The sequence below is a fragment of the Pezoporus occidentalis genome, unplaced genomic scaffold (assembly GCF_034315485.1).
Source record: "Pezoporus occidentalis ecotype Australia unplaced genomic scaffold, CSIRO_AGI_Poc_V1 ctg44, whole genome shotgun sequence".
NCBI lineage: Eukaryota > Metazoa > Chordata > Aves > Psittaciformes > Psittacidae > Pezoporus > Pezoporus occidentalis.
This window is the reverse complement of record NW_026915769.1, coordinates 550,401-577,904: the sequence shown is the minus strand read 5'-3', so window position 1 is coordinate 577,904 and position 27,504 is coordinate 550,401. Positions and strand designations below refer to the sequence as shown.

The window sequence follows — 27,504 nt, the reverse complement described above, 5'->3', positions numbered from 1 at the left end:
TGATGATCCTGTATGTTCAGCTCCAACCCCCAATCTTCTCCAAACATACCCCTGCCTCTTTGCTTTAAGTTACACTGCCTCTGAGTCACTGATCAATTCTATCTTTTCAGGATTAATACTAATCTTAGTAACAGTTCCTCAGTTGAAAACAAGCTTGCAATTCCATTCTTTTACAGCTCCTGGGCTGTATCTACTTAAAAATACAGCATGTGCACAGTTTATGGTAGAGGACCTCTCCTGTCTGCCAAAACACCCTACACCAACCAGTTGCGTCTCTCACACCTCTATATAAATTGCCATTTAGGGGGGTTCATTGCACCCTAATGCTTGGCACATCTCCACTTCTGAAAGTGTCTGAGCTCCAGGCACACCAAACTTCACCCTGGCCTGCTTTCAGGCCAAGTGTTCTTTGACAGGCAGAGTTCCAGCAGCTGTCATGAGATGCACGCGAGATGAACAGTGAGTGCAATTCCAGCAAACCATGAATTGTAAAGACCCAAAGTTTCAGAGGGGAATTTATTGTGTGGGAGCATATCCCAATATATTTTGTTAACCATTCATGAGGATAATAAAAAATAGAAGCTTTTTAAATGACAAAAATATAGTTACATATAGTACAGATTTTCATCTTGCATTGAAGCAGAGCAGTAATAAAATGCTCACTTGTGTTTTCACAGTTAGTTTGCATTGCTTCTCTAGGTTAAGGAACAGCAACTCAAATCTTCCAGTCAGAACCAGTAGTTTCACAGGGTGATCATGAGGGTGAATGTTCTGTGCATTTTGATACCCTTTACAATAGAGCAAGCATACTGGATACATCTTGGAACCACATACATTTCCAGAGGCACCAGCTATACTTGAAACGAGTCACCCTGGCTGCAACTGAAAGACTTTTGTATCAGAATATGTTTTTAGGCCCAGTTCAGAATCGCATCTATGGAATACTCAAGAATGTGCTTAAATCCCATTTGGTTCAAAGGGCTCCAAGTTGATCCTCTGGGACCACCTGGGACCACCTCATAAGCACTGCACACTGACATGAAGCACTAACCAGCATTTGATTGCATGGGTAAGCTGCTTTCAAGACCACAAAGGATTCAAACATTCTTCAGCACTCCGCTTACTTGAGACCTAAATGCATTCACTGCATGCATACATTTATGTACATACTACACACATTTAACACCAGCCCCTCCCCACAATATTATTGCAATAATTCGTTGCTGGTATAACAGTTTATATACCAAGTTTCACTTAATTTTCTATAAACATAGAAAAAAACAGCTGGAGAGAGCTAGAACAGCTTTCAATCAGTCACTATATTGGCACTGAAAGCTTTATTTTGAAAACTTAAAGCAGCAATACTGAATAAATAGACAGAATGATTGTTTTGTCATCTCCATACAACTGATGGCCTTCATCCAAAACATTAAAATACTGTAGCAAATAGAATAAACATGCATGTTTCAATGTCCTAAGAAAAAAAAAAAAGGAATATAAAAGTAACACTTTTGATACTTATTTTAATACAGTACAGACTATTAGAGACTATTTTCTGGAAAAAATATCTGAATACAGTTCGTTATTTACATGGATCATTAAGGCCCAATTCGCTCAAGTTAATGCACATCAGGAATTTATATGCTTCAAGATAACTCACTAAAATTTACAAGATCAGGTTTTTTACTCATATGATCCCAGTTCACTAAAATAATGCAATACTCTTCATGCTAAAAACAAGGCAATTATTGCCCCAAGAGGAGACTTTTATTTCACTAAAGGATCTTTCCTGTCTTACCTCACAACAAAAGCATTTGTGCATATTGCTAATGCTAGTGGTAGTTCTCTTCTTCAAGAGCTTCCTTCCAACTTGATAGGGTTCAGAAAAGCAAGTAATCTCAAAGCTAACAGACCATTTCCAGAAGCAATTCAGGCACTTGGGAACCCAAGTCCCACCCAAAGGTAATGGGAAGCAGGTTCCTAGCTGATTTTTCAGACTGGGACTCAGGTTTCTCCCTTGTTCAGAACATTTATGCTCGCCTTAACCTACTGGCTTTTCAAACTATCACCATTCTCAGCCCCCCTTTTCCCTAACGACATAGCATCACCAGCAAGAATAAACTGTATCCTCATGGATGAGAGAGGTAACACAGTTAATTTCCATTAGTAGTAAGTTACAGGAGTTCTCCATATAAACTCCTTGTGCACTGGAAAATAGTGCTTGTGTAGTCAACTATTTAACGCAAGCAAAACACCCTGTTTTTATCATGCTGCCCAGTAAACCATATGGCACTTGTTAAAATTAGTGTGTGTAGCTTCCTTGCTGCTAATGCCCCATAACCAGATTTGAAACACTTCTGAAACGTGTTTTTCTACATTTGTAAAGAAAGAGTGAGGTTCTGCAGTTGATCAGAAGCAAAACTCTTAATGCCATGTGAGGAATTTTTATAACTGTAATACATTGTTCAGTTCACATTAATGCAAGGGCATGCCATTTCTTTTTGGTATATTTACACAGAAGATGAAAATGCTACAGAACTTCAGCCTGGGTGAAATTTAACAAGAGGAGCATGGTGAGGGGCAAGGGAGTTTGTCAGTGTCTCACAAATGACAGGTCTGGGTACCAAAGCCTCTCCTTTGACATAACAGTGGCTGAAGCTGTAAATGTTTTCCAGGTCACCTTGACATATGCTAAAGCCCTGACAAGGAAGGCCCACTCAGAGATGATGTGGTGGCTACTCCTGAGCCAGCTCCAGGCTGGCCTCTCCATCAAACAGCTGCTGCAGTCAGCAGGTGCTATTTTTTAACTTAAACAGCAAATTCCTTCCTTGATTCTATTACAAAGCCATAACTCAAGTCCTCCAAAGATGCTCTTATCCTTCCTTTTAAACCTTTTCCTCCCCCCTCCCTCTTATAGAATAACATGACAGAGAAAAAGAGCAGTTTTTATGATGCAAGAGTCCAATTCAGCTCAGACTGACATCTGTGGGAGATGGACCAGCCACAGAGTATGACAAAAACATCAGCTGGGTAAAAGTATGCTGATCTGCCTTAAAAATACTTCACCTCAGCACTGGACTGAAGTTGCAACAGACTTTTCCTTGTGTTTTCCCCCACCCCCATGCAGCATAATTTGGGCCAGACTTTGCAAGGTGCTGAGTGCCTCAGTTCTCTAACATCAAGAGGTGATGCAAGATACCCACTGGAGAGGGCCATTTCATTTCTGTAAATTGAACTCACAATGTAAGGCATATATGCTCAAGTACCTTGGACAGATATTGTCCCGAAACTATGTATATTTTACTTTCTTTTTTAATATATATATATATATATACACACATTCTTTTTTTTTTTTTAATACAAACTTATGGGCACAGTGGACATGAGCACAGAGTTGTGATAAATGAACAGTAAAATCTGTGAGCACTGCCAAGATTCCTCAGGTAAGAACATCTCACTTTCCAGTTTGCTCACAAAGGAAAATAAAAATAATTAAAAAAAGACCTGATAAGTTAAACAGTAAAAATTCAGAGTTCATTTGGAAAGGTCCTTTATATATTCACAGCCTTATCTGGTGCTGTTAGTCTAAATACAGCAGCATTTTTAGAATATATGATGCCATTAATAAGTGGAAAAGGAAAAAAAATGCGTTAAACACTCAAGAGTCCTTCATCTTCTACTACACCTTATAAAACTTCCACTTGTCAGGAAGCTCCTTTTTTAAAAAAAGGAAACTTCATGTAACATTTATCTGCATCTCAGTAAACCAACACAAGAGGATGCCAGGAGTTAAAAATTCTTAAGTAATTTCTATGGCAAAAAGATTGACGTTTCCTACCAGTGGCAAAATCCTGACCCTCTCAAGGGCATCAAGAGTTCTGTCGTTCTGGCACTAACTGAAGTGCAGGTATTCTACACAGTGGCAAAAGCATGGTGACCCCTCTCACCTCCAGGTGGGGATGAGGATATGAGTTGCTCTTAGAGCAGAAAATCTGAATGCCGCTGGGTAAAGCCCATCCCTTCTCATCCACGAGGCCAGCCTCTTAACGTATACGGTGTGTTCCACTGATGCCAGTAACTTTCTCTACAAACTTGGGGTCCACTCCAGCAATCTAATTTCAAGGCCTGTAGCCAAAATGCTACTTGGTAGTGTCTTACTTTCTTCATAAAGCCATTCTGTCTAATTCTTGCTCAGCTCTGATTGTATTTGAGTGACATCAAGATATGATAATATTCTCTTTTCATGTGCTTTGTAAAAAATGACTACCAAACCCGTGCATTTCCTGTTTGTAAGCTTTATATACTGTAAGCGACTGAGCAGCAATACATCTTCCAAAGGGACTAAATGTCAGCCATTTAAGACTGGGGACCTGGAATGAAGTCCTGGCCCCAACTCAGGGCAGGGGACTCTGCTAGGTTTCTTCCCTCCACAAAACATGAATGAATTCTGGAAGGCTGGAAAAGGATACTCGTTTGTTTTGTGGGTGTTTGTTGGTCTTTTTTTCTCCCCCAATAGCAAGATTTACCGCAAAACAAGAACACTGTAACGGCTAGTGGAAAAAATAAAGTACAAAATCACACGTAGTGAAAGCCTCCTGCTCTCTTTTGGTAAGATATATGAAGACAACTTCTTACACTGTTCTTTTCTCAAAAGGCATATACAATGTGGCAAAATATTTCAAATATACATTCTATATAATAAAATATCATCTAACTAGTGCATCCTCAATCATATACTGGAAATACTTTTACCAAGCCAAGGTTTAAATTCCATAAATCTTTTGAACACTAGGTGGTTCATTCAAGGCAGATTCAATGGCAAGTAAATCCCACAAGCTCACTTTTCAAGCCTTAGAAGGTAGCTATGGATGGAACATGGCATAATATGACCCACAACAGAAATTAACAGAGTTAGTGGTGAGAAACCATTTTAATGGTTCGGCACTCCACAGAACTCTGCACTGCAAATCACTGTATTTGATCAAACGGTGGATGTTTGTACCCACAGACTAAAGTCACCTTGTCAGACTGACATATAGCCATACATGATTATTCACAAGTTAAAAATAAAAATATAAAAGGTCAACATTCACACGTCCATTGATTAAAGGGAATAAATTAAACCTCAGGTAAGTTGCATATGTGTTTTCCTTCACCCTCAGTCTTTTATTTATGCCTATACAAGGAACAATACTTTCCCAAACACTTCTGAAGTGGAAAAACAAATGAAGGTTTTTGCACTCTAGCTGTGTTGACAGCAAGGTCATCCTTGCCAAGTATGAACTGAGAGAGTTGCTCTGTCTCTTTAGCATCAGTGCACAGGGTATGGCTCCAAGTGGTGTGTTGGAGGAAGAAGAGAAAACAATACGGTGGCTTAGCAAAGAAACAAAACAAAAAGGAAAAAAAAAATCTTCTTCCATTCATCATTGGCAGAACAAAACAAAAGTGTATCTTGTCCAGGGTACCTTGCTAGGTCCTCTCCAGAAGAGGTATGTACTGTCATACGTAAATGCCCTCCGGGTTAAAACCAGATGACAGGGGATTCTGTAGAATCCGAAGGTTACTGGGGAGTTGCCTCGATGAGCCAGGGCGCTTCAGTGACCCAGACTGAAATGTTGGCTCTGTGTAAGAAAAACGGCAGTTAGAAAAGTCCTCACCAAGGTGGTGTCTCTAGAACACTTCTTTCTGCCTGGTGCAGTGTGTACTTAGTTCGGCACGGAAAAATTACATACCATATACAACGGCAGTTAAATGCCTGACTGGGATGTGATGAGATCCAAGACGCACACTTCCTACTCACTTCAAAATAGGATACCCCTGCAAAACGTAACTGCCCTCCCAGGAGGAACATGCACAGTGATACACACTGATACATCTACACAGTAACATGCAGAAAGTGCTTGAGCCTACATGTCACTCACAGCTTCAGCTTCCTGCTCGCTTAAAAGAGAAAGTCCATGCAAACACTGACTTTCAAAGGCCTGGCTGCTTCCTCTCCCACCTCCCTACCCTCCCAATGCCTTTCAGTTAGAAAGTTTTCTAAAAGAAAGGTCAGAATCAGCTAAGGAGAATGCTGAGAGAAACAGGCCTCTTGCAAGCAGGCACTGCATAAGCACAAGACAGCAGAGGCTGAGCCGTGCACCAAGGGAGTTTCTGCTTATGTCACAGTTCTGATATGCATTCAAAGTGCTCCCATGCTCCTGTCTGGGAAATTCTGAATTCAGATGTGGGCATGCGCAAAATGCACTGATCTCACTAGAGGCAAAGTTAGTCTGCACATGCTGCAACAGTCATATGCATAGGACTTCTGGATGGCGGGCAGCCCAGCTGGATTAGCTCCTATTCCCACGTGGCTGCTGTCTGGGATTTCTTAAGATCCAGATGCATTCCTTTTTCTACACATTCCACCAGAAGAAGATGATCCCAGATGAACAGCAATGTCAGGCATGCAATCATTCTGTGTGCCAGCTTATGTGCCTGCAGCCATAGAGGCCACACTTGAAAGCTACTGGCCTAATGGGTTACTGATGGGTCAAACGCATGCCAATGCACAGCAGGACAGAAGTTATCTACATACTGTGCTGTATTTATAGCTTGCTAAACTCTTGGAATGAAAAGAAATATTTGACACTGTGCTTTCTTAGTATTTCACTAGCTTCTTTGTTAACAAAGCAGTCACTTAATGTATGACTGCTACCATTAAGGCAGCAGGTAAACACATTGCCATTCCCTTCCCCGCTGACCAAAAACATTATGAGTGCTGCACCTCTCTCAAGCTCCACGTGTGGGGCTTCCACCTCAACAGGGTCTGCTGGCAGCACCGTGACCTTCGTTCCTGTTTGCTGGATGAACTGTTGCAGGTTAACCTGTCGCAGCTCCTTTGTCAGTTGCTCCAGTTCTTGCTCCCTGTCCTGCCAGGAAAGAAAACATCTGTTTAGCAGCAGTGGATAGAACACTAAAACAGCTTTTCAAGACTGTTTGCAATTGGGCAACTAACACTTCTCCTTTTGATGAGGAAGTCCCTGACTTTCAAATCTAGGTGCAAATGAAAGAGTTGAAAGGTATTTTACCCCCATAATTTTTTCCCCTAACTATCTTGTGTAAACAGAATTATACACAAACTCACACTACGACTGGGGGAGAATAGTTTTGTAGATCTGATCTAGGAATAGTCCCCAGTAGCACAGCCCTCATCCACTTTAAGCTTATGGTAAGTTACAGTTGAGGCTGAATCCAACAATAAGAAAACCAACACAATTGATCTGAATTAGGACCTTTTAAATGGCAATTGCTTTGCCACTGATGCGTTTGACCCGTTCAGTCAACACACATCATGCAGCTGGCCTCAGCTTTCTGTGATACACTTGTGCTCCCATTCATTTGCTACGAGCTTTTGCAGAAACTGGACTGAGAAATGGAAGCCAGCCCCCCCCCCCCCCCCAAATTTCAAGACAATTCTACAGAAAAATTCTGCAATTTATTTTAGGCCCATGAGACTTTACAGCTGGGCACGTGGAGACAGGAAATTCTTAACTGTCTGTACTTACTACAGCTCCATGCTTTATGAGATTGTTACAAAGTTGCCAATGAAGAGAACTATTGTTTTTTAGGTCTGAATCGCTGAAGTACCCAGGTTAGCAGAACTAACATCATGAATAACTTGTTTTTCACATTACTTAACCTCCACAGGAAATAAGGTAAAAAAATGTTAACTATTGCTCCAAATCTTACAGGTTTAAGCTCCAATTTAATAACTAATTGTTAAACTTTAGTGAAACCTTTTACCTGAAGAAGCAGGGTGGGATTTTTTTGTTTGCTTGGGTTTGTCCTGTTTTGTTGTTGGTTGTTTGGTTTTTTTTACTTTCTTTAAGTCTTTGTCTAAAAGCAGGGAGAGCAAAGTGCTGCTTCTGATCCTTAACAGCACATAGCCTCATATTGCTGGAAAGTAATGTTACTGAGGTGGCTAGAGAAAAGGAATGGAAGAGAAGAGGTAGCACAAACTACTAGAGATTTCTCCCAAGCTACTAATAATTCTGCCTTCCTGGTTTTAGCGCTTAAAACCTACTGAATTTAACAGGAACTTTCCCAAGAAAGCAAATGGAAAAAAAATAAAGCCATAAAGATTTTGAACACTGTCATAGCCTCACTGTGTGTTACTGAGGACAGGGTAAGACATATAAAGAAGACTTTATGCTTTCTGTTAGTGCAAATCCTTGAGCACAGTGTGTCTGGAAACTTGAGACAGATAAATAAGGCCAAAACTACATACAGTTTTCATCCATTTTGCTTTGGATTTTTTTCCCCTCCTCATTTAGTGAAACCAGCTTATACTGACATGTTTTTAGGTGTTCAGGAGGAAGGATATAAAATCCCTTAGCATTTTACCGGCAGAATCGCCTTATTGCAACTGCAGCACTGTGGAACATCGTAACTGTGAGTGCCACGAATACAGCAACAATCACAACTCAAACTGATATGTGGTGCCTCAGTCCTATCTTATGTGGCACATTAAAATCCCAGAAGCCATAATCTTCCTTTCACCTCGCCCAGCTAGCAGCTGGACTTCCATTTACATTTATTCTTTTGTGCTCTAACACAAGTTCCAGGTGACACCATTAACTTTTAGCAAGGAGGCACAGACTGGATTCTCGTTTGACACACATGAACCACAAATGCCTGAGGTGTACAGAAAATAAAATCCTGAACACCTGAAATCCTGAACACCTGAAAGAGGAGATGCTATTCTTTAACACAAAGCCCTGTAAGCTAACACTTTAACTCTACATCTATCTATCCAGGTACTGTTTCTGGACTGTTCTTTTTAATGCATCTATTTTGGTGGCGGACAAATCTAGCAGGAATCAGCAGTTTAGCCTCAGGGAAGGCTGTGATGGTGTAAATTTCCCTGAAATTCAACAATATGAAGCACTGGAGCTACCAAGACCTAGGACCTAAATCCTCAAAATGTCTATCCCCAAATACAGGGGTTTGAAGACAAATACTTGTAAAGGCATTAGGCTGAGAGCACTATGGTCCTGTTTAACACCCAGCAGTACAACAATCCCCTGCAAACCTTGAGCGTTCATGCAGGAGGTATTATTTGTCTGAGGTGCAGAGCACCTCTCTGGAGCAGGGTGAGGCAGTTAGATGCACTGCCGTGGGTGCAGCCATATTTCCCTGAGCTACTTTGGCTCTGGTGTTTCTCAATCACGGACTGCTGCACAGTGCAGACAGGCGCCGAGTGATTTCTCAGAGGTTACCAGGCAGTCAGGGAATGGTAGCAAACTAAAGCCATGACTGGTAGGGAAGAAACTGAGGCAGCATGTAAATAAATGGAAAGTGTTGTGGCACTTGGTACTAACCCTGCAGGCCACCCTGAATGGTCAGGAACACATCCACCAAACATTTGCTGATTTACCTGGAGACAAAGAACTAACTACTGCTTCTTCTTTTTTTTTCATGTGGTTTGAATGAGCAAAATACCCACAGATAAAATCGAAACTGTCTGCCCTTAAAACAAAAAAAGTCTGAAATGCAATTTGAAAATGAGGCCAACACTTTCTCTCTTTTATCCCAATTCCCCATGGAGACTTTCTCATGTTTTCTCCAAGCCTGTGAAAGAGAAATTTGTTATAGCCATGCCTTTGGCTTTCCTTTTGCTATGGATAAAAAAAGAAGACAGCCTTACCTGTAACCGTTTGGTAGCTTGGCCCAAAGACCGTTCTACAGCTTTAATGCCGTTTTCCAGCCTCAGACTCTGCTGACCCTGAATATCAATTTCACCCTTCACCTTCTCGATCTTCTCCTTGACCTCTTCTTCATTCACCTGAGACTCTTGAACTTCCCGCTGCAACTTCTCTGCTTCAAGGCCACTTTCCATGTTGTGGATCTGAGACACATAGTCCTTCAGCTTGCTCTCGCACTCCAGGATCCTCTGCCTCATCTCCTGAAGTTGTTCCTTCAGTTGTTTTTCATTCTCCTGTTCGATCTGCAGCTCATTTTCCCAGAACTCTTCCTCTTCAATCTCTACTTCATTCCTTTTGATCTTCTGCTCTAGTTTGAGAATTTCTTCTTCCAGGCTGGAATTATACTTCTGTTCCCAGTAGCGGATCTCAGCTTCGTTGGACTCCAGCTGTTTCTCAATGCACTGGAGCTTCTCTGTCTGGAGGTGGATCAATTTCTTCAACTCGTCCGCTGTCGTTTTACAGTTGTTGAGCACCTTTTGCTTGAACTCAGACTCCTTGCTCTTCCCAAAGATGTCCATTAACCCTTTGGCCCCGCCGGTGAAGGTGAGGGACTTCCTTTTCGGCTCCCTCCTCTTCATGGCTTTGTCGCCGGGCGGCCTCAGCTTGGCGAGGGGCGGCAAGCTCTGCCGGTACAGAGTCCTCTCGGGGATGCGTGCCGCGCAGTCCGAGGTGGGCCGCTCGCTGAGCGAGGGCCCGGTGCGGCGCAGGATGAGCTGCACGTCGCTCGCGTACTGCCCCCACTTGTTCAGCGACACGATGGGGTTCTCGTGCGGCGCCAGGTGCCGCTCCGTGTCCCGCCATTTCTCGATGAGCGTGTACCTCCCGGTGCGGCCTGCGGGGGCAAACGCGGCCGTCAGCGCGGCAGGACGCCAGGGGGCGCTGCCGTACAGCGCGAACGCGCGGCGCGGCCGGGTACCTCAGAGGCGCTGAGGTACGGACCGCTCCCGTCGCGCTGTCCCGTGCCGGAGCCCGCCGAGCCGGGCACGGGGCCTTCCGCTACTTGTTCCAGCTACGAGGAAAACCCTCACGGTTGGAGGGGCTCGTTACAACTTCCCTCAGGAAAACCCTCCCCGCACAGCGCAGCCGCTGAGCAAGCGAATACCGACCGGCTGGCGCTGCGCACCCGAGTGAAGCTGCGCGGCGTCGGGGCTTCTCTCACATCTGATCACTGAAATTAAAGCGGTGCTGACAGCAAAGAAATACACGAAATATACATCCCTGGAGGAGGAAAATAATAGGAAAAGTTCTGCATTTTTTATACAGCCACATATCAGAATTTGGAGACAACGTTTGCTTTTAAACAGTACCATCAGTCAGAGAGGCAACTGTGACTGACTGAGCCTCAGCTCACCATCTAGTGCCCCCGGTCAGTTGGGACACTGGAGGAAGCCGTCCCAGGCCCCAGCAGCATTACAGCAGCTCACGGGGCCGCGGCAGCGCTGCTGACCTGACAAAAGTTTCACGGAGCAGAACACGGGGCTGCTGAGAGCGGCAAAAGCTGCCTGAACTGGGACTGAGCAATCTGGTCTCTTGCACTGACTCCTGCACCCGTAACAGCAGCTCACGAGTCCCCTCCGGCGTATCCTGCCTTCAGGGGGAAGCTTGAGTCCTTCAGTGACTGTGTGATCTGCCGTACAATGAACACAGTATGGTTTGCTTTTGGGGTAGGAGGAAGTACAACTTACGTTTATAGCTTCATTTGTGCTGCTAACAAACATATTTAAGAATTCAATCAGCAGCCTTTTTCCACTGACACCCTTTATGGGACGCTTTGAATGCTACATAAATACAGCAGCTGAGGTTTTCCACTATTTTTATTTTTTTCTAAAGACTCTTACTACTCTGAGCTAAAGCATTCTCCAAAAGCAAATGAGTTTCCCTTATTGTGAAAGTAACTTCACTTAAAAGCTCCAACACTGGTACAAAAAGATGTGAAAGATCAACTGCTTTTAAAGCATATGATCCTGATGAATTTCTGAACAGCTCCACAATTGACATTAACCTTAAAAACACCATTGGCTATTTTAAAATGCATTACATACATCCATTTCCATGATAGATCATAATTCAAATGAGGATTTATTTCAGCACAGAAATGCCAATAAAACCTGTCGCACATGCACCTATGGTGTGGAGGAGTTAGAATAAATATCAGTGGTAAACCATTTGATGCATTTTCTTTCCTTATACCACTCACCCAAACACCACACTTCTTCCAAAAGACGAAAAATACCCTAATCTCAGGCTGGAGATCTGCCTCTGGCCCCCAGCCTCAGCACTTGCACAGATTCCCCACCTCAAACTTGCAGAAGACAAGCTCCACCATGGTGATTAATGCACAGTGTGGCCCCCTAAAACCTGATATTGTCAGACCAGCCTTATAAAGAGCTCTCTGGGATATTACTACTGTATTGGAAATGGTTCTTCTAATCTCACTTTCTCACCATTAGAAATTAGCTCCCAATAGAAAGAAAAACAATGACAAAAAATCAGCTGCTCAGGCAACACCTAGAGAACAGGCTGCTTTGGCTCATAGTCGAGGGAGGTAGCTGGCCAAGTAAGAGACCAAAATGTCCGTATTCACTTCCAAGTTAGGGGTGAGAGCTGGAAAAGAAGATGAAGATCTGACTGACAGCAATCAGCAAAACAAGGCAAGCAGCATGAGAACAGCAATCCACTACCCCAATGCCCTATAAATAAATTACTTGAGGTAAGCAGTGAGAGAAAAAAAAAGAGGAGAAAAAAAAAGTAACAGTATATCAACATGCTTGGCCAACACTCTCAGAAACAGATTAAGGTTTATTACAATAAAGTACTTCAAAACCAAACTGACTATGCCCAGATACAAAGTCAGAGATTTTTGCCAACCCACAATATCGTTCATTGATCCATGAAGATTTATAGTTTGTAGTAGGCATCAGTGTTGTTATAGGAAAAATAAATCTAGTCCTGCTTGCCACAGCACACTAACAATAAAATCTCAGAGAAGAAAGATGGAGTAAAACATACCACAGAACCCAGGACAAAGGTTGCACTTCACCACTCTACTTTGTTAATCTTAAAAGCTTTTGGCTTTCAGCTTGTAATCATGGTAATGATACTAATGTTCTTCTTGCGTCAGAAACAGCCAAGTTCAAATTCTTGAATTTGTAAACAAGAGTTCATACCACTAGAGGAGTGATCACCGTGCACCTTCTTCTCACTTTGCTATTAAATGCACTACTTAGAAGACATTTAACAAGAGGCAAAGAAAAAGGAAAAGGAAAAAAAGAAAAAGAAAGAAAGAGGGAAAAAGGAGGGGAGAGGGAGTAAAGCTAACAATCTCAATCAAAAGTAAATTCAGGTATTAAGCAAAACACTTGCAAAGAACTATTTCCATCTTAGCTCAGGGTTCCAAATCAACATGCTGTCCTAAACAATGACCTCAGAACTCAAGATCCACATAAAAGAAAGTGTTCTGTAGAAGTAATACTTCCACAGTTCAATTACCACACCTGGAGCTCAGTGTTGGTCTAAACCAAAGCTGTCCTCGTCTGTAATCATAACTTAGGTTTTGTGTGTTCAGCCTATGTATGATGCAGATTGACATCACCTGGACAACCACAACTGTGATGTTTGTTTGCATTAGAAGGGATTAATTCACAAATGAAAGGGAGACTGACTTAATTCAAAACTAATGACAGAATATTTCAGAACACAGGCATCCTTGTAACAAACAGCTGGTTTGATGTGCTACCACTGAAAGGAGAAAGCAGCTTGCTTGGGTTGTTGACAAAGAATAGTTCAACACCTGCGTGCTGCTTCTTGTCTTGTATGTTGCCCATAAGCTTTCTAAAACAAGAGATTGTTTGTGCTCCTACAGCACCTGGCAGAACTCAGTCCTGCCTCATTCATGCAAACCCTATCATTTTAAAAATTAGTTACTGTTATATTCATGCAATGCGCTCCTTATCAGCAAGGCACGGCACTCATTAAACCATAGTGTGCTTTTCACAGCTGCTTACTGAACACATTGAATCTCATGCAGATTTATGAAGTACTTCCAGGTAAACCTGGATGAGCAGTTAAGCAGTCAGTTCAAGGAGCTGCCAAAGAACAGCTTTAGTTATTGTACCGATGTTCACAATGGGCATGTGCCTTGTCAGTGGATCCTTTACAACATCTGAAATCAAGCTTTTCTTTCAGAGTATGTCAAGACTAGGACATACCAGATTTTTTTTCTTTTTTAATACTTCTATCAAAGCCTTGCACTTATGAGAATGGTAGAGAAAACAATGCAGCCAGCCCCAAATAAGCACCAGCAGTGCTGTGTTCCCTGTTTCCATCTTCAGAAAACAGCAGTTCCGGGGTTGGAAAAAGCACAGAGCCTCTACATCCGCTTCACAGACCAGCTACTTCTCATTAATACTCTGTGCTGACCCACTGACCGTATAATGATTCCCGCCCCCAATGGACAATATAATATTACCATCGCAAAACAAGCATCAAGAATTTGTATCTATTTATATCTGTTTTGCAAGACAGCAAATGACAAGCTATAACAGAAGTAGGTACATATTTATAGACATAAAGCACACTGCACAAAGGGCCAGTGCCAAGGTTAACAGGTCAAATTCACACCTACAGCTACCTAAACATACAAACTTATCACAGGCTCTATTAATGCAGGGACATTCAAAACAATCTTTTATTTTAAAAGTGAGAAAGAAGTCAAAAAAGGAACACTGATGTTCTCATAGCCTGCAACTAGCTGTCCTAAGTGGTTTGAACCTGGTTCTAATGCCACCACTTACCACTTAATCCCTGAGACATTCAAGAGCTAACTACAGCCAGCATCCTGGGTCAGCCACTGCTCTGCTCTATGACCAAACAGCAAGCTCTGGGCCTGAGTGTCCATGTCATGTGCCCAACCACTGTAGTCTTAGCCTGGGATTGATGTAATTTGGTAATTTAAACACAGATTCCATTACAATGAATGGTGATTAAACTAATGAAATATAGGAACAAGGTAATTGAACTTTTTTATTTTTTTTTTAAGACTCTCAGGAGGTAGACTTCTAAATTACACTTCATGAAGGCAGTAGGATCCATATAACTATTATTCACTTTAAGCTTCTCTGTGTGCTCTAGTATTTGCAGCTGACATAGTAGACATGAGTGGTTACCTCTGCTGCCAAAAGTCAAAATTAATTTCCAAAGGAAAGAAGCAGTAGCAGTGTTTCTCATGCAACACTTTTGGCAGGACTGTAACCTGACAGCTCATCGATACTGGTTTTCAGAACAGGAAAGATTCATCCCTTTTCTCCCTCCCCAAAGTGCAACATCCTTTACATTCAAAGCATTTCAGGGACAGGGATTACATTTTTGGTAGGTAGCACGATACACCATTTAAAACCAACTCTGTGCCTTATCTTTCCAGTCTGGCTACAAAAGTTTATTTCAGGCACCAAGATCCATCTTTTCATTAAGTGTCTCTCATGCTGCACAGACAGGATCTGCAGCACTGCGTCAGTGCAAGCAGGTGAGTCACTGCCCTGGTCTGAGGTAATTTACAGGAAAGATGGCTAGAAACATGAGGGTACCTCTCCTTCCCTAGGGAAGGGGTGAGGCTGGGCAAGAGCAGGCCTTTATCTCTACAGGTCATGCAGTCTTGTGCCCAGTTTCTCCTCCTTCCCCAGGACCATCAGGATGCACTTGGTGTCAGGGGAATTGCCTGGCAGAATACTCTTAGTTCCCATTTTTCCCCTGGGATGCCACCACCTCTGCTGCTGCACAGCAGCTGTGCCAAAGACCTGTCCTGCAAGGTGGCATTCTGGACAATCTTAAATAAAAACCCCAAAAATAATCAAGTCTGCATGTGAGACAGAAGTTTTAAGAAGGATAAGCTATAAGCGAAGATGTACTAGTGCTGTTCTTGGAGCTGAATCTGAATTAGCACCCCAAACTCACAACAGTGCACAGTAAGAACATACATACAGTTGCCTGTCTGCGCACAGGTTTCCACAGAGGTAGAGCAAGGCATGGCAATACACGCTTAAGCCAAACCCAGACTGGGCAGAGCTCTGGGGCCACTGACAAATGCATTCACTCCCCAGTTTGGATACAGCTTTTTCACCCACTTGATTTCCTCGAGATAGCTCTCCAGCCCTAGGCTGAAGGATTCTGTCTGCCTTAACAAGGCAACACAAAGAAATAATTGTACATGGGTAAAATCTTGTAAGAACTCTTAACATGTGGAACAATGTGGGAGAAAATGCTCTGCCTTAACCAAAGAAGCAACAGCATTACCTCCTGAATCTTTAACAGCACCAACAGAAAAGTAATTGCTGGCAATTTGAATAAACCAAGTATGAGTTGAACTCAGTATCTTTGATATATGAAGCTTACATTTCATTCATTATATGATACTTAACATCCATAGCAATTAAAAGAAAATAATTCTAGCTACCTCAGAACTCACTAAATACACAAAAAAGATTAAGAGTAATAAAGCCTTCAAAATAGAATCACAGAATCATAGAATGTTTTGGGTTGGAAGGGACCTTAAAGATCATCCAGTTCCAACCTCCTGCCATGGGCAGGGACACCTTCCACTAGACCATGTTGCTCAAGACCACATCCAACCTGGCCTTGAATGCTGCCACGGATGGGCAATCCACAACTTCCTTGAGCAGTCTGTTCCAGGGCCTCACCACCCTCACAGTAAAGAATAGAGGTTAGTGTTTGCATTACTCAGATTTCTCAACTGATGCCGTATTTTGCACTCACATGCATGTGTACCATAGAAAAATATGAGAATCAGTGTAGGAGTCCAGTCCTAGGAAAACATGGCCATAGAGATATACAGACTTAAGTGCAATCACAGCCAAGGTCTGCTTAGTTCACCAGGTACAGCTGTGCTCATGATGTCTTTACCAGGACTGAAGCCTTAGTTTATTACTATCATCCTTTCAGTCAGAATGAAAAGGCATACAAGAGTTTCTCTCAACCCAACAAAAGAAAGCACTTAGAGTAGTCCAATCTGTTTCACTGCCCTCATCTAAGCACCCTGAGGTACTGCACTTATTTTAGACCCACTCCTTGAACAGGTGAAACAATGCAGAGGAGCAGTTTGGCCGAGGTTGAACAGCAAGATGTGGCAAAGCAGATCAAGCAGCTTAGGTCTCTGCTGCACATGGCACCTCTGGGCTAGACATACCACACCATTAAATGTGACAACAAATCATCTCACCCAACCACCCTGCCTCTCAGCAAGGTTATTGTCACGAGGTTTCTGAACCAGAAAGTTTTTATGATCACTCCATGGGATCACCACAGCACGCAGCTTTCTTGTGCTTATTATCCCTCCTAATGTTGCTATTTAAAGCAGCAGCGAATGAAATTCTGGGGTCAAAAATAACACAAGTTTTAAGTGAATCTTAGCAGTAAACTACATGGTTAATGTAGTTTAAATGTTTAAAAACCTTAGTTCATACACAAGAATTGTTCCCTTTTTCTAATCCTCTTCAGACTCATCACTCTGATTCAATTCAACCTCATACTCTTTTCTTTCTCTCCAAGTATCTGACAGCCAGCTCTGGCACTTGCTTTAGCAAGTTATATGGAGGAAGGGAAGAACATAAGAGGAGACATCAATAAAGTGGTGTGATTTTTCCAGATACAACTCTGGCTGAGCCTCACAATGCTGTATTGCATGTCTGAAAAAGCATGAACAAATCTGTGCTTTATTTTCATAAATTTCACCCCATTTGTCTTTGAGGAAGAATACTGAACTGCAATAAAAAAACTGACAGCTGCATTTGTTTAATTTTAAAAAGAGACAGCTGTACTCCTTGTTCAGTGAAGTGTTGCTCATATTCTCCTGATACTGTGCTACAGCCAGAAAACCAAAATCCACAGCACTATTTAAAGCAAGTCTGCCATTTTAATTATTTGTCACAGAAAACTAAGAGGAGGGCAGAATGCAAAAGTGCACTTTGGTAAGAAATTCAAGCTTCATATCTGTAGACTGAAATATTCTTTTTCTAGGAAACAACCATGTCATTCTGAGAATAGGAGGCATACTCTAGTCTCCAGAGGGAAAAAGAAATCACAACAGGAGCAGTAAAAATCTTCACAGGGGCTGGAACTGGGAGGAAAACACTTCTGAAGAAACAGGGAAAGTGTATTTGTAACCGTGCTATTCATCACCATATCCCTTTGGAAGATTATTTATTTTTTTTTAGATTTGAATGGAAAACAATCAGTAAAAGCCAATTGAAAAAAAAACCAAACTATAAACTACATTTGCCTCAACTATCAGCTAATGCAATGAACTCACCCTCTTCTAGGATACTGCCTGGTTTTCCCCCTCAGTATTACAATGATTTTTTGAGAGGAGCCACTATGCTCACATACACTTGACTACAACAGAAGAAATACTTCACCATGAGGGTGGTGAGGCACAGGCACTGGTTGCCCAGAGAAGCTGTGGCTGCCCCATCCCTGGCAGTGTTCAAAGCCGGGTTGGAAGGGGCTTTGAGCAATCTGGTCTAGGAGAAGATGCCCCTGCCCAAGGCGGGGGGGTTGGAACTGGATGAGCTTTAAAGCTGCTTCTAACCCAAACCATTCTGTGATTCTATAAGCCCATATACTACTTAGCAAAACAGACTATGGATCCACCAACCATCTCACCATGTATACAGTTGAAAATTATCAATACCTTTTGTTTCACTTGTTTTTCAAGTTGCTCAGATTAAGAAGAGGAATCCAAATGAGAAGGCAATGTTTGTATGAAGCCATTCTGCCATGATTTTCACAGAATGCACAGAGAAGCTAGTTGACACAGAAGAACAAGCAGAATTTGCTGCCAAATGTTTTTAAAATAGACAATAATGAATGGGATAAAATCTAGCTTATCTCTCCTGGCAAAAATGGTTTTAAAACAAGACTCATGGCTCTCCATTTAAATTGTAAGCTGTGGTATATTTTTACTTTTTGGTGAGGACTCAGTTTCCCATGATGAAATGAGCACTTTTCTTATTTGTATTTTAAGGCTAAATCCTACATTTTGTAATCTGTGAACAGCTTGAGGGTGGGTCTTTGCTTGTTTGTTTGTTTTTAAAAGTCAGCCCTGGATAAAACTCATAAAAGGTAATATTAAGTGTTCTTCAAGACCCCAGTGGGAGGTGACTTCACTCTTTTGAAACCTGTAACTGGGTAGTTTTATGTCTGTCTTGAGAAGAATTTCAGGGACCCCCCCCCTCCAGCTAAGGCTTTTCCAAGTTAGACACAATCAATTACAGTATCCAAAGTTATATTCAATTGATATTATTCTCTCTCACATTTTTTAATTATATGCATGTATTTTTAAAATAAGATTTGTTGGGATAGCCAAAGGAGACAAGTCTCCTTTTTTGTTTTAATGAATGAGGTTTATTTAAGATTGAATTGAAACCCTTTAACTTCAAGCCAAATGGCAATTAAAAAAAAACCTAATTTGTACATAAACCTGGAGTAAAATTATTTCCTTTCTGTAAAATGATCAAGAGATGGGCAACAGGAAAAGGAGACCCAAGTGCAAGAACAGGTAACACAAATGTTACCTATCAGGTGTACAGCTCCAAAGGAAGAGAGACAAGAAGGCCTTTCCACTGGAAGAGTAATGGTGGCAGACGCTATCTGTAAGGAATAGGTCAAGGAGCATTAGCCAGGCAAGTTAAAGTGACAGAACTTCGTTGCCGAAGGATCAGACTATACTTTGGGTATGGAGCAGAAGCTCCTACAAAAGGGGTGCAGCCCAGTATGACTTGCTATTTTTGCTTGGCTAAAACGGCCCTAGAACATAAGTTCCTGTCTCTGCATTAAAAAGAAAAAAAAAAAAGCTGGAAAGTACATAGATGGAAACCTTTTTGTTGCTCTTATCACAGTGGGAAATCAGGAGACACGGCACTGCGTTTGATCAAGTGACAGCAAATTTCTTGAAATACAAGAGATTCCGTTTAAGCATAAGGAAAAACCACTCTTACTGTGAAGATGGCTGAACACTGGAACAGACGGCCCACAGAGGTAGTGGAGTCTCTATGCCTGGCTATATTCAAACCCTGACTGCATTTGGCCCTGAGCAACACTCTCTAGCTGACCCTGCTTTAAGCAGCAGAGTTGGACTAGATGATGTTCAGAGGTGCCTTCCAACCACAGACCATTCGATAAACATTTGATTTTCCTATTTCTGAAATACATTGTAAAGCTTTACTTTTCGCAGCTCTAGAATAAAGGCAGCTTCAGTTTATCCATGAGAAGCTTCTTGAACCATGGATGTCTTATTCCAAGTATCTTTGGCTTGTGCTTTCTTCAGTGGATACAGCTGTAAAACACATTAATTTGCAGATATTCCAGACACTGCACTTCAACACAAGTAATATATCTATTGCAGTTCATATTTCAGGCTCAGTGAAGACGACCACACCGTATGTGTGTGCTGTACTTTTTAAGTCAAAGATCTAGCAATAAACTGAGAGACACGGTAAAACAAAAGGAGCATCTCAAAAACTTTACAGACAGACCAACAGACAGACAAAATAATACTGAGTCCCGCTAAGCTATGAGACTGCTGAAGGAGCCAGACTGCAAAGTGGAAAATAAGATCAGAGCCAACTGAGGAGGAAGCCAACTCAGACTGGCTCCTTTCCACCACCAAATGTCAGGTAAGAGCTACAGGGATACATTTTAATAGATTCCCATTCAAATTCTAGTGACAATTATTCTTGGTAAGCTGGTACCTATAGCCAAATCAAAGGAGCAGACATATGGTTGCTTTTTTGATGAATAACCTGACAGAGGAGTTCGGAAAGTGCTATCTGCCAGACATGCAAGTGTTATTTATATAGTGTTTAATACTGTCCTAGCTGCCCCAGTAAGAAACTGGAGCACCATTACCAGAGGTGTTTTCTAAAGAGGTATTTCCCTTAGGAATGAGTTTCCAAAGTTATCTTAATTTGGCTCTAGTTGCAACTGAAATTTATCTCCATGTGGAACCAGTCACATGCCTCAGATAACTGGTGACGTGTTACAGAAATGGAAGTCTGATGAGTTGAGAAAAACTGTAAGCATTTCCAAGGCTGATGGAGTCTTTTCAGAGCTGAGGATAATAAATGAGGATACATTAAAAACAGAGAGAAGTTACATAGAAGAATATTAAATTACTGTCTAGAACTTGGAGTTTAGCATTTTTTTGTTTTGTGAGAGAAAGGAAAGGAAATAAGATGAAAGAGACTGAAAACAAAGTAAAAAACCAGAAGTCTACCACAACCAGTTCAGTTTCTCTATGTAACACTTCTTAATCAGTACTAGGAACTTATCATGATACCATAATTGTGCCTTGAAAGACCTATAGGCAGAAAATGAGATATGGAAGCAAGCAATTCATAAACTAATTAGCATTAAATGAAGAGCTGCAGCTAACACAAACAGTAAAAGCATACTTATCGGTTAACCATTAAATACAAGATTTGAGACATAGTGACTTTCTTTAAATGAAACTTTAAAAGGTATTTGATGGGCATAGATAGAGTACACATGCTAACATTATGCTCCATCCCCTGAAGATACTAACCAAAAAAGTGCCAGCCTTCTACTCCATCAGATGAATGTATATGGAAATAACGTTCAGAAGTGCACACTTAAATAAGCATCACAAATTCAGAGAAACAGACTTCATGCTTACAGGTACAATATCTAGTTGTCATTCATGGCCCCAGGTTGGTTTTTATTAGAAAAATCATTATTTTGCAATTGAGTTAGACCGCTAACACAATCTTGCAAAACTGTTGCAATAGTGAAAGCTGCAAAAGCAAGCTCTTCATTTATCAATTTAATTTTAGGAAAGACATATGTTTTAACACATAAATTTGAATAGTATGTGAAGTCAATTATAACATTTTAGCAAAGAATAAGATTCAGCATATCAAGCACTGAAGGAATGAAGTTGAGGCTTATTCAGGATGCTCTCAATCACTGAGATCTGACAAGCCTGAAGGAGCCATAAAGATCTTTAAATTTGGTTGGGTTTTTTTTCCCCACTAAAGTGTTTAGCAAATAGCTAACGCTGAGCAGACTTCAAGTTACCCTTTCATTAGTACTGAGTTATGCGAGGTTCAGGAGTAAGAGAAGAACTTGAACAATCTATTTAATTGATTTACACTGTTCCCAATATAGCTACAATGCGTATAATTTCAATGAACATCATTAGCTTGTGAAAAGCCATTTTTTTTTAGCTATTATTTTACACTGCTTTTATACTACTTTGGTAGTCAAAACATTGACAGCTTAGCTCCTCCTGCAGTACAGGCAGTATTTACAATGACGAATGACAGCGTATTATTATCCAGAGAATAAATCTGTACTAAATGAAAAGTTTACAGATTTCAAAGTGTTTCTTTTCTTCCTTTTTAATCTCTGTCAGGTTGAAAATCAAATGCTGCAAGTTTACACTGCAAGGTTATCTCATGTTCTACTGATATTCAGTGCAACCCCACCTTCCCTTGGTTTGGCTTCGTAAAACAAACTTCCCACCCCCGTTCCCAGACACCCACCTGACAGTTACTTACCAATAGCCTGAGCAAGGGCTATTACAACTTCCTGGCATGTTGTGACTTCAGTGACCCCACACACGATTCTCTGGACTCCATCCACCCATACTTTGAGCTCCATGGTTCACTAGATCATCCAAGAGCCATGAATGCAAATGAGTCAAGTCATAGTTGCAGCTGTACTAGAGGTAATGCCGCAGACTTCTCTCAGCAGCTACAAGAGAGAAAGATCCTGGTGTTTATAGTGAGGCATTACCAGTTTTAAAAGTTAACAAATTCACCTTAACATTTACTGGACAGAAGAAGCAACACAGCGGCCTTTCTTTAAAAATACTAACACCAACCAAACATCCCATGCTTTAGCAATGTTTAGCCATTCTGTAGACATACCAGAAGTTCCATTACAGTTTATTTCCTAAAATACTAAAAGTCATTACAAAAAAAGCACAAATAAACAATTCCAGAGTAAACATAACAGTTTCCAGCAACATAAATAAACAATTCCAGAATAAACTCATAACAGTTTCCAGCAACAGGTATCCCTCTTTCTTTATATATTGCCTGGATGTCTCAAGGGACTGGTTATAGATGCTTTCAGTGTTTGTTCAGTAATTACTAGCAGGTGGTGGCACAAAAAACCAAGGGGGAAACATTTTCAACTACAGTCCAACCTTGCTCTGCATACAGAAGCAGCTGAAGGCTCCTAGTCCCAATATGCATTTAGTCTCAATGCTGGAAAGGCCAGAAAGTAAAGCCATCAGGCAGATTGCTTCTCTCTTTCGCTAAAACATGGAGATGCATCAGGAGAAGTGTTGCAGAGGTGGTTTAACCCTGCTAACACTGTGCTGGTTCTGTAAGGAGACACACTGACTAATGTTATCTGAGGTTCCTCCACAGGCACTGCAATACTAAATAAAACAAGCCATACCATCTAGTCTAGTCGGTTCTTGCTTTTGAGTATAGTTCTATAGCCTTTGCTGAAATAACAGCAGTCATAGCAGCTAATACAGTTTGCCAGCTCCCAATTTAACTTTAAAATAGAAAAATTCCTCAAGTCTGTAAATGGGGGCTGGGGGGTAAGGTCAGAAGGTTGGTTTTTCTCATACAAAGAAATCCTGTGAGTCCAAAAGTCTCCTGCACCGGAATACCAGAAAAACTTTCAAGCACAGAAATAAAGTTACAAACCTAGAGAGCTAGATTAGGACGCAACAAGCAGCCATATGCCCTCTGCTATCTTGTTACCAACAGTCAAGTTTACCCAATCAAGGTTCATCTAATGCTAGCTTCTAGATTAATTACTGATGTCAACTCCAGTGGGTCTGCTATGAGCTCAGCTTTTCCCAAGAGCTGTTTTTCTTCTGCATAAGCAGATCCACCGGCATCATGGCTCACAAAAGTTCATTTCTAACCAGAACTGCTGAGATGCTGAATTTCAAATATTTCAAAGTATAACCTCCCAAGAATTGTCTTCTTAAAAATATACACACACCCCCCCCCCAGTTGAAACAAAAAATAAACCACCAATAATGATTATTCCTTAAAAACAAACAAACCCAACATGAAAACCCACCAAACAAAACTGGCCCCTAATGAGATAGCAGAGATATTTAAGCAGATAGAGGAAAAATAAATCATGACAATAAGTTAAAAAAGCAGCTCATGTATTCAAGTAACCCAACGTGGATAAAATTATAAAACTAAAGACAATACTTTTGAAAAATTAAGTACAAGGAAAAATGGATAACACAGGAATAAAGTAAAAGAAATCTGAAAGCTATTTAGTGGAGATTAGTAAAGGCAAGCAGGGTAGGGTTACACAAGAAACATGGAATCTGATGATTCTGATGGATTTAACAGATTCTGCACATGAAGGCAGAAATGGAGCAGGAAAAACTAAGCAAATCCTTAGTACAGTACATGTTTACAGTCTAATCAGAGCTGCTTCCTGCTGGTGAAGTGAACATCTCTTTCTGCATCGAAAAGATGTATTGGTGCAGGCCTCAAACTAGAGTGAAAAGATTATTTCCCTTCTACAACCAAATGCTTCATTGAACAGCTGACAAATATTGACACATGATCCAGAAGAAACACAGATCTGTCCCTGGCAAGCTGTGGCAGTCAGCAGCAGAACACCCCAAAGTCCATTAGAGCCAGAGCGGTCACACCACATGGGGAGAACAAGCTTTAGTGGAGGAGCACTAAGCAAGGCTGCTATGAAGTCAGTTCAGCACACACAGCCCAAACTTCCTGTCCAAACATACCCATTCAGAAAACGAAACATAAGTAAGTTCAAATGCATATGTAAAACCAGACTTCAAACGTGCTTGTATAATTAATCAAGAAAAAAAGTGATAGGCATTAAGAATATAGTGTATAGAGAAATTGAGTCTTCTGAAACATGAGTAAGCACCTAAAAGCCCAAAGAGGTCAAAGAGTTTTAATAAAACATTTTCCAATGTTTAATTAAATACTTTACAGAAAACTATTATCCGCACAAGCTTACAAATACATTGTGCGTACAAATACAGAAACACTTCAGTCACGTAACACTGTTTTAATGTACCAAGAAATAAAGCAGAAGAAAGTCTTTTACTAGCCTGTAATAGCACAGAGTCTGAGGAAACACCTAATGGGCCCCCTCAGTGACCTCTGTTGTTTGTTCCTGGACAAGCTGTCTTCACAAATAAACAGACCTCACATTCCAAGCACAGCCATAAGGAATTTTATTAATTAACTTAATATCTTGCTGAGAGTTGAACAGTTCAGATTTACTGGCACCAACCAAGCCACCTCTCCATGTGACAATGCACACGTCAGCAAAGCATCCAACAGCTCTAATTGTTTTTGTCTGTCAACATCCAAACTATTATCTCATTTTAGCAAGCCAGCAAGTGTATTTTCCCCCCAGTCAGCATGCAATGTAGAGTCTTGCTTTCAGTACAGATCAGTTTTGGTCATCTGTTTTCCTACTGTCCATCTTCAAAAAAAGAAATGAAAAATTACTAAAGAGAGGCATCATTTAATAATGAAATATTTGCTGACACTTCAGATTTTGAAAACAGCGCTCACCAAAGCGGCAAATGATCCGAACAGAGTGTCTTTGAAACAGTCTGAGCTCAGGGGAAATGTTCCCATTCAGTTCTTACAGGGCAAATAGTTTTAATAGACTAAAGAGTGAGAGCGAACCAATGAAATCAGCCTGTGGTACACGCTTCCGTCAGACCAACATACAGGGCTGAATTAAGGGATTGTGTGCCCCATAAACTCTAACAGAATTCTTTCAAGGACCAGAACCTAATGCAGACTCCAGAAATATAAGATCAATGCGCTGAAATCAGCATCTCATTATAGTTTCTAAGCAAAGCTAATCTAGAATAAATAATAATAATAAAAAATAGCCAGGATTTGTTTGGTTTCTAGGATTGTGCAGTAGAAGTTCACAGAGAGGTCTGAAAACCAGAAACCTTTTGATCTCTCTCTGCTTCCCAACTGTAACTATATTACACCCTGTTATTAGCATTTGGTTTTTCTTCATATGTATTCAGTTCTTTATTTGCTGACAGATAACTCGTGTATACCATTAATAGCTTATTTGCCTTTTCACTGAGGACCATTATGACAGCCCCAGGTACATTTTTCAACCTGAAATTTGTGTCCAGAATGAACACTGTGTTTCTGCAATAAAGATGACACAATATCCTACAATATCATATGAATTTATCCCTCAAGCCAATGGAAAGGGTTGGGGGAAAAAAGCTCACTTGAGGTTTCACAATCCCGTAAGTTCAAAACTAGTTCTTATGCGTAACTTATTTTAGCAACGATTGGGAATAGGAATGCAAAGCTAATTTACAGTGGAGTGGCACACAAGCCAAAGCATCCCTCTGATCACAGCTTCTCCCCCAGTTTTGCAGTGATCAGCTGCACATTGACAGGTATTTCTGAATAGAATCAAGCATTGGAAATGTGACATCCACCAGCTTCTTCCTCCCCCCACCTCTCTCCCATGTGCTTTTTGTTCTCCATTACCTTGCCTGAAGCCTCCTCAATTACATTGTTTGCCATGCATTAAACCCTAAATTCTACTTTTATTTTGATTGGCTGATGATATCTTATTCCTTCAGGTATTTGTTCAGGTTTTAAGTATAAAGAAAAATGCGTATATATACATACACACATACGTATATGCTACTCTTCACAGCTAGTTTATGAACTACAAAAAGGCTGCAGCTTCACAGAAGACAGGCAGAACTGACACAGTGCAAAGGGCTTTTCTTGTATTTGAAAAATCTATCTAACCTTAAGTGTTAAGTCATGAGCATCCCTGAGAGCTAAAAATAAGATTTTGATTTCACCTCACTTCTAATCTTCAGAAGGTTCACAATATCTGAAAGCAGCATGCACCTCAAATCAGGGCTAGAACCCTGCTGCAGCTGAAGCCAACTACAGAATTTTGGCCAACCACTTCAGTAACTTTCTGCTCCCCAACAAATCATCAGTGTGCTGCTTATTCTACTTTAAAGTGAGCACTTTCATTCATAATTAGCTATAATTGAACATCATCTGGAGTTTGGCACTATTCCCTTTATTTCTTATTCTTTGTGCATTATAGCCAAGTTGTATTCCGTGCCTTTCCATATTATGACACCAAATAGGGCTCTGGACAAAGAGGCAGCTTATTGCACCCAGGTTTGAAGCTGTTAGTAAGAACAGTTAGTGCAAGCAAGACTGGAATGAAAAAGAAAAATTAAAAAGAGCACAAATAAGTCAGCTCAGCTAACAAGAACTCACAAAACCACCCAGAAGAGCATGACAGTACCCCCTGTGAAGAGGGAGGCATTTGACAGTTCCTCCCTACCATAAGAACCCTGGTATAAAGCAAAACAACATTTTCCAGATGAAGATGACTGCAAATGAAGAATTGGCTACTGGAAGCAAGCTAACTAGTATTTACCTAAAAGCCTCCTCCCTTGGACTGATGAAGGAGAAATACCCTGCAAGATGCACTGTTTCCCACCAATGAATGGGCAACAAACCTTTAATGGCAGGTTCAAGACAAAATTTTTCATGCAAAAGATTTTCACTTGATATTAGAAAGGTACAGGTTGTGGCCTTGAAATCTGTGTATCACTTTCTTTGTAAAGAAAGTGTTTATGCAGAAGGAGTGTTCTAAAGTTTTTTAGTTGGAC

General features: G+C 41.0%; 1 protein-coding gene across 2 annotated transcripts in view; it reads right to left on the bottom strand.

The window, feature by feature from the left end:
* Positions 1-3,324: 3,324 nt before the first annotated feature.
* Positions 3,325-27,504, bottom strand: part of RASSF8 (Ras association domain family member 8) — an 86,143-nt gene continuing 61,963 nt past the window's right edge. For both annotated transcript variants that reach the window (XM_062634804.1, XM_062634805.1), the window contains exons 3-6: positions 22,334-22,547; positions 9,689-10,578; positions 6,767-6,911; positions 3,325-5,621 (exon numbers count right to left, since the gene is read on the bottom strand). In XM_062634804.1, coding sequence (XP_062490788.1) covers positions 5,500-5,621; positions 6,767-6,911; positions 9,689-10,578; positions 22,334-22,436 — 1,260 coding nt within the window. In that variant the 5' untranslated portion in view covers positions 22,437-22,547 and the 3' untranslated portion in view covers positions 3,325-5,499. The remainder of the gene's footprint in view (positions 5,622-6,766; positions 6,912-9,688; positions 10,579-22,333; positions 22,548-27,504) is intronic.